The sequence below is a fragment of the Trypanosoma equiperdum genome, assembly GCF_001457755.1.
Source record: "Trypanosoma equiperdum strain OVI genome assembly, contig: ctg_179, whole genome shotgun sequence".
Lineage (NCBI taxonomy): Eukaryota > Euglenozoa > Kinetoplastea > Trypanosomatida > Trypanosomatidae > Trypanosoma > Trypanosoma equiperdum.
In genome coordinates this window covers 439-8,387 of record NW_027123837.1, presented here as the reverse complement: position 1 = coordinate 8,387, position 7,949 = coordinate 439, and the positions used below count along the sequence as shown (strand labels likewise).

General features: G+C 40.8%; 2 protein-coding genes across 2 annotated transcripts; both read right to left on the bottom strand.

Annotated features, from left to right (window-relative positions):
* Positions 1-1,533, bottom strand: TEOVI_000048900 (variant surface glycoprotein (VSG), putative; the record flags this gene model as incomplete). Its single annotated transcript, XM_067223218.1, has 1 exon — positions 1-1,533. The coding sequence occupies one exon, from the start codon at positions 1,531-1,533 to the stop codon at positions 1-3; it is 1,533 nt and encodes a 510-aa protein (XP_067079319.1).
* Positions 1,534-5,336: 3,803 nt separating this feature from the next.
* Positions 5,337-6,734, bottom strand: TEOVI_000048800 (Variant Surface Glycoprotein, putative; the record flags this gene model as incomplete). Its single annotated transcript, XM_067223217.1, has 1 exon — positions 5,337-6,734. The coding sequence occupies one exon, from the start codon at positions 6,732-6,734 to the stop codon at positions 5,337-5,339; it is 1,398 nt and encodes a 465-aa protein (XP_067079318.1).
* Positions 6,735-7,949: the final 1,215 nt, after the last annotated feature.

Genomic DNA, 7,949 nt, shown 5'->3' with positions numbered 1-7,949 from the left:
TTAAAAAAGCAAGGCCACAAATGCAGCAGAAACCACGCTGAGGGCGAATTGTTTGTTTAGAAGAAAACTACCATTTCGACACTTCTCCTTTTCTGGTTCTAGTTCACCATCTTCTCCTTTTCCCCAGCCACAAACGGGGCTAGATTTTCCGGCGTTTTCAGCCTCACATTTATTTTTGTCATTATGGCCAGTACATTTATCCTTTTTCTTGTCCTCTTTCTCTTGGTTTTCATCCTCTCCTTTCTTTTTGGGTTTGCAAATATCGCTATCCAGGATGCATTCTCCTGTACAGGCAGTTCCCTTTTTGCTGCTGCATTCATTTTCTTTTGTGTCGTCATCTTTTTGTCCCTGCTTCTGGTGTGTCTGGGTCTCCTTTTTTTGTTGGTTTATGAAAACTCTAGCCAGAGCCGCCCCGATATCGCCAGTGCTGCTTAAGCTCTTTATGGGCTGAAGTTTCATCTGTTCGTTCTGTACTGTGGGCACCTGGGTTTCTTCTATTTTGTCCCATACATTGTTTTTATAGTTTGCGCCGTTGGCGCCGTAAGCCTGTGCTGTTACTTGTTCTAATCTGTCGGAGCCGATGTCGCTTGTCTTCTCGCCTTCGAAGTTTTCTATGAGCGCTTTGGCATTAAAAAGCGCCCAGTTGGGGTCGCTACTTAGTGCGCTGTAATCCGTGATTGCTTTTGTGCAACTATCCAACGCGTGTCCCGTGCGTAACGTAGCGAATTTGCTGTCCAGGTCGGTTTCATTGCCCCGTAGCAAGTCGATTTCTTCCGAGTGCGTCGTCTGGAAATCGGTGTTTGTGGCAGCGTTCCAGCTCCATTGATTTTTCTTCGGTCCCGTGGCGTACGTTAGCTTGATTTCGAGATTTCCTGAGTCAGTTAGGGCTCCGTCGTGGCAGCTGTTGACGCCGCTGGCTGTGCATTTTGCCTGCGCGTTACTGTGTAGTTTTAGTGTCGCCAGTTTGGGTTCGTCCGCTTCGCTTGCCTTTGTGATTTGTACGCCTTTCTCACCCTGATCTTCTGTTGGGCATGCTGCCTCGGGAATTTTGCCGAGGCTGGTCTCGGCGAGCGTCTCTGCCTTCAACGTGTGGCCGCCGGTCGGCGCAATTTTTAGTGTTCCTGTCATTGTGGTTAACGCGTGCTGCGCCGCGTATGCCGATGCTGTGTATCCGGCCTGATAGGTCGCTGCCGTTAGATGCGGTGCTGGCGCTTTTAATTGTTGGGCGCAATGGCTTAGTATCGCTGCCGCTGGCGCATTCGCCGCTGCCGCCTTGCGCTTAAGTTGGCGGTCGGCTGCTACCGCTGCCAACATCAGCTTGGAAAAGTCTAAAAGATTGGCTTGGTGCTGGCCTAGGGCTCGTTCAAATTGTGTGGTGTAAACCTCCAGCCGTTTGATTACTCTTGACTTGCAGCCGCACGGTGTTGTGCACGCCTTGTTGGTCTGTGCGACTGATACCGCTGTTACGTTTAGCAGCGTCGTCGCTGCCAGCAGTATTAAATTCTGTCTTTGCTTTTTTTGGCTTTCACGCATTTCTTTGTATACTTTCTTCCCTTGTCTAAAGGATGGGGTGCTCTTTGTTTGACTGAGTATCGTTTGCTTACGGTTGCGCTTGCTTAGTGCAGGTTCTTTGGGGTTTATGGTGTTGCTAAAGTATCTCCGGTTGGAACTCTTCTCTTTTTTACGTAAGGGTGCGCTGCAGCCTTTATTTAACGTTGCTTTGGTCTGTCTTGAGTCAGGTTGTGGCTGCCGAACACTTAATGCTGGTCGTATATGCTGTTGCCGTTTGCTGCCTCCCACATGGCAGTTGTTTGCTCACAGCTCGAATGTTTTATCTTACGGCTGACGTTTTGTCTTGAGGCCTCCTGGCATGGATTTGTGTTACTGTTGTGCTTCTTGCTTGCCGCTAGTGCTGCATGAAACATTACAAAACCATTGGTCTCTAAAAAAGCAGGCGCTTTTTGCTGTTGTTCTCGCTGTAGGTGCCAGTTAAAGAAACGTGTTAATATGTTATTCAGAGCCTACATGGTGCTGACTTGTTGAATATAGTATGTTTTTAGATTTTATCATATACTCTTTATTGCGCTACTTCAATTTCCTTGATCGGTGTATCCTTATTTGTGGCTGACAGCCGGCTGTCCAATAAGTGCAAACTATTCAACAGAGATTTGAGTTCGGGGGACTAGCAGTTGTGATGTTTCAAATCTACAATTAGGTTTTTAAAGCTTTTGCCTGTGTTTTTACAAGGCCGCGGATTCAAAGAATTAACAATTAGCTTTATTGTCGCGTAAGGTTCTTAAAAAACATGTATTATAGGCGCCTCCTCTGGGTGCGCAGTTACAAATAGTCTTGCTGCTTGGGATTTTGGTTATATGACTAATCTTTGGAAGATTCCACTCAAAAAATCTTTGAATTATCGACTACTTCTCTGTACCTCAAAAATTAAACTCATATGGCTTCTTCTGAGGGGCTTTAGTTAGTGAAGCCCTGCTGGTGCAGGGGTCTTGGGCAACAAAATAACGATTCTCCCTTTGCCATGGCCTTGCTTCGACCGCCTTTGTAAATTTGTGCCGTTCTGGTTTTTATTTTTTTTGAATTGCGTCCCTTTGGACGCTGTATGCGTCTGTTTCAGGCTCCTGACTCTCTTTATTCTATCCATTAAATGAAGATCAGCGTCGCACCTAGCGTAAAGTGCTCCGCCATTGAATGAACATAATGTTTGTTATATGAGCAAGTATGAACTTGTTGAAGTATCATTACAAAATCTTTCTGGTTTACAAAACTCTTCCATTTTTTCATATACTTGCTATATTAAGCAGTTTATGCATTATTTTTTTTCTTTCGCAGAAAATAATAATCCACTGGTGGGTGTATTTCAGAAATTTATTTCTGATAATATTATATCGTTCACCACAAACATTGTTTCCTTTTCGTAAATTAGACGTGTAGAAGCCTTTGACATTACCTCACACATACCCAATACCTTGCTGTCACCTTTCATTCTGTGCATCTGTATACTAGGTTTTGCCAACACATTAAAAACTAAAAACCAAACCATTACCTCTGCAGTAGCTTACATCTATTATTGCACGAAATGGGCGCCAGAATCTGCTGGTTAAGTATCATTTTCTTGTTTGCTGAGTTCATGTGCCTTCCGTTGGTGCATTCCTTACTTGTCGCTCCTTCTTTCCTTATGGCTGTCCGTCGTCGTACAACAAACGACAATATTTAGCTTTTATACTGACCTCCATCTCTTCTTTATTATCCTTTCTATCATCATTATTACTATTATTACTGCTCTTACTATAATATTCGTATATACACTCACAACACTCTCCTATTATTACCATTATTATTATTATTACTGCTCTTATTTCAACAAAAGAAAGAAAATAATCCAAATATCAAATATCAGTAATAGAACTTATTTTTCATACCTTATCACCATAATACTTTGCAACTAAAAGCCACTTTCATATTCCTTCTATAAAAATTTCATATTTTTAAAGTTTTGAATAATTTACAAGTTTTACAAAAGTGTTGAAATATATCAAATTTAGTAAATTCTTATAAAATTTAGAAAATATTCTTATAATTCTAAAATACTACCAAATAAAAAAAGTAGTATCCATCAGAGTAAGTTTCTTATTTATAAGAACACTGAAAGAGCCGCAGTTGTAACCTTCTTTGTCAGATCTGTCACTATTTTCGCCCTTCCATCCGCAAACTTTGGTGGTTTGACCTTCATTGGCTTTCTCACATTTCTCTTGTGTGTCGTATTTACTGCAATCTGCCCCGGCGCTTGTCCCTCCTCTTCCTGCTTGGTTTGCTGTTTCCTTTTTAGCCTTATCTTTATCCAATTTGCACTTCTTTTTGCCACTTTCCTATTCTACCTCTTTGCATGGGAGTTTGCAGTCATCTCCTGTTCCTTTCGTTGAGAAAGTTTCGTCTGTTTTGGTTACTTTTGTTAGTGATGCGTTTTTTTGTGTTCTATTTCCAGTACGTGGTATCTCAAAACCTGCGTTTCCTGATAAATGCATAGCTTCTGTGTAAACGAAACAGGGGTATTACTTAATAAAGATTAAAAACATGTTGTAAAAAATTAAAATAAAAAATCAAAAAAAAAAAATAATTGATTTTTAAAAACAATGAAAAAAATAAAAAAATTAATGGTGATAAAAAGATTAAAAAATTTGTATTCATATGGGAATAAAAAGAAAGCTACCTTAGGATAAACGCAAGAAAAAGCCAAATTTGCTTCTAGGTGTATAAGGGGTAGTTTCAGCATCAAAAAAGAGCCGGTGCATCACTTTAAACAAATTAAAAACGTGTTGTAAAAAATTAGTTAAAAAATTCGTAAAAAAAACCTGAACCCATGAATGTTGAGCTGTTTTAGCCGTCAGTTTCAAGTAAAAGATTGTGTGCCGGCGACTTTGTTACTTATTTTGACGATCGTTCCCCCCCAATTATTATATTTCCTTAATTATCCTTTTGAGAGCAAATGGTTTCGCGCAGCGAAACTTCCACTCCCCAACGCTTAAAAAAAAAGGTGGCGTGCGTAGCGCCATAGTTTTTGAAAAAAATGTGAAGCCACGTGTCCCGAAGAATGCAGAACTGAAATTCACGAAAGCAACAAGGGTAGAATTGTAACGATGTGAATATGAAATGAGTATGAGAAAAATTTAAGTGAGGGTGCCTGACATCTGAATGAGCGCTAGCCTTAATGTGAAAAAAGAGCTGCATCACTAAGAAAATTTAAAATTTTAAAAAATTAACAGAAAAAAGAGGCGCAGAACGCAGAACTTAAATTTGCAGTTGCTGAAAATTATGGTTTAAGACAGAAACAAAAAGGAAATCAATATAATTTGTGAATAAAGGTTATGGTGTGCAGAAAAAAAAATTGCAGAATCACTTAAAATTTTTTTAAAAATAAAATTCCTAACCCGAATAACCCGCCTTTTTTCTTCCTTCCTTATTATTCTATTCTGAACAAAACTTTCAGAACCAATACCAAATATTAAAAAAATCCAACACTGAAAAAATTCAGCAGCAAAAAAAAGAAGAATTTTTAGTCGTTAAAAAATTTCAGACGCACAATCAGCCCAAATATATAACTCCTAAAAGATTTAAGATGTTAAAATATATCAAATAGCAAAATTTTAGCAAGAAATATTGAAGGGGGGAAATTTTGTTTTAGAAAAGCAAAGCCATAAATGCAGCAGAAACCATAATGGCTAATTGTTTGCTTAGGAGGAAGCTGGAATCGCGGCATTTTTCCGTATCGTTGTCATCCTCATTATCTTCTCCTTTTCTCCATCCACAAACAGGGCTAGATTTCACAATATTTTATTTTCACTACTAGTTGGTCTGTTATTATGGCCGGAGAATTTTACAGTTGTTGTCCCTCCTGTTTGAGGTTGTGTTACAGAGACTCCATTTGTTGTGGCTTTTCTGGCATCTAATTTGAACGTTTTACTTTTTTTAGTTTCTGTTTTATTAAAATTACATGCTGCGGTTGCATTGCAGGCTTTTTCGACTTTTATTTTGTTGCATGTGTCTTCCGATGCTTGTTTGCCTTGATTTTGTCTGAGCGTCTCAGTTTCCTTCTTTAGTTCCACTGTTATTTTATATATTCCGCCTATATCCACCGTAAGTGCAGCTTCAAGCTGTTTGGAAATCGTGTCGAGCAGGGGTGTGGATTTGGTCTCCCCTGGCGTGGTGGGAATTGTTCTTTCTACCGCTTTGAGTGCCTTCAGATACCCGCCCTCCTGGTCTTCAGCTGTTAATCTGAAGGCCGCCTTGATTGTGTCGTCTGTGATGCTCTTGTCGTCTGTTGGTTTGTTTCGGTATTGCGTAATTGTCCTTTTAAGTGCTTGTCGACTGGTTGCGGTTTTAAGCAGGTTCTTTAGCCCAAGGAGGTCAGTCGGTGGGTCGATCGTACTTGCCGTTAAGTCAATTTTGAGCTTGGCTCCGTTCGTTTTCAGTGCAGTGAACAAACTGTTCGCTCTGGTCGCCGCGCGGACGTTTGTGGATGTAGTAAATCCGCCTGCCTGGGGTATCTGCAGGATGCCGTTTAGAAGGTTGATGTCTACCGTCACCGCTGTATAGCTGCTGTGCGGATTCTTGTTTAGCAGGCAGTCGTCGTGTCCCGAATTAGATTCTGGGTCGCCTTCGTTGCTTATATCTGTGTCTAATGCGGCTGCTAGGCCTTCAATTGCGGGACTTAGAACTGTTGTATCCTTTGAATCGCATTTGCTCTCCACGAACTTGCCTATTCCTGTCGCGTCTCCGTCGTTTGCTATGCAACCTTTGTTGCTGCCTTTGGTCGTTGACATGTGCCTTTTTAAGACCTCCATCAGTCCGTCGATGCCGCCGCTGACGTACATTGCTTGGCCTATTGTTTTAGTTTGTTCGCCTGCCCAGTTTTGAAGTTCGCCTACCGCTGCGGCATTAGCTGCCTGCGCGTAAATTGTTAAAGTTGCTGCGGCCTCTTTGTACTGAGGAAGTGCTACTTGGCCAAGTTGGTGTGGCAGCGCCGCTTTTTCTGCAGCTTTAAGTGATTTGTGCATGGCGTTTAGTTTGTCTGCCAGATTTGCTGCTCCCTTCTTCGCTTTGTTAGAATATGTGCAGAATGATGTCGCTACTGAAAGCTTAAGTGGCCGTTTGTCGTTTGTTCCCTGCGCTGGTTGTTGAAGTAACAGCGCTAGGCTTATGGTCAGCAGCCTCCTCAGCATGTTGTTTTTGTTTTATTTCCTCCGCCGTTCAGTGTTGTCGTGCAGGTGTTTGGGCTCGGAAAAATTAGGCTTGTCTTGCTCTTTTTTATTCAAGTAAAACAAGTAGGGTTGGTCGAAAAGGTTTGATATCTTTTTTGTCTTTTTTCAACACTAGTTTTTTCTCCTTTAGATGTTAGGTTGCTTCTGTATTGCCCTTGCTATGCCATCTGCGTATTGGGTTTTGGTTTTTTCATTTTGTGGTGATACATCGGTGCGGTCCGTAATTTTGTAAGATGCTGATTAAGACGCGCGATAGAAGTATAGCGCCGCATAGTGCCTATACTTGGTTATCATACTCTATTAGCCTTGTTGTAGGTACTACTGATTGTGGGTTTTTAAAAACTAATAAATATTGTGGTGGTGGTGGTAATTGAAAGGATCTGCATTTGTCGCATCTTTTGGTTATATCTCTCTCATCGACGTCTTAGTCTCTAGATTATTAAGTCGTGTTGTGGTATTTACAACGTTATTCAGGTGGTAAGTTGTGATTAAAAAACTGCTGTTGCCTTCATAATCTTTATTTCTCAGTATTCTGTTTCTTTTACGTTCACGATTTAACCTACATGTCTCTGTCTGCGCGATTTTCTTTACTATCATTGCACCCTTTTTAACTTTAACGCTACAGAAAGCTGTTGGGGTTAATAAATTCTAATTAAAAATACCTGAGGTTTTACGCCTTGCACATCTTAATATAGATTAAATTTGGGTCCTATAAGTCATAGTGTGTTTAATCTAATACATTGTTCGTAACATTTGCATGTTTAAAACCTTTACCTTCTTTTGTTTTAAAAAACATTTATCTACCTAATGACTTTTTCAATTAGTCTGTGTATGAGGGTCACTAAGAGTGACTGTTTCTACGCTATGTTGTGGTTCAAAAGTTCTTTAATTTGAGCTTTTCTTTATTTGTTAGACGTGTTCTGCCACTTCCTTCGAGGAATGCTAAATGTGCTGCTGGCTTAGGCACTTACGGCAATTTTGTTTAACGTTGGTAAATATGCTCATTGGCCCCTGGTTTAGTGGTTAAGTAGAGTGCTCGTCGCAGATAGTACCGGCATCGATCCCCGTGGGCGGAAAGTATTTAGCTTACACTAAGGATGGATCTGCCTCAACGTGGCGCCAGGGCCCAGTACAAGAAGAGAAATCGGCTGGGAAGTCAAATGTCCCATCGAAACA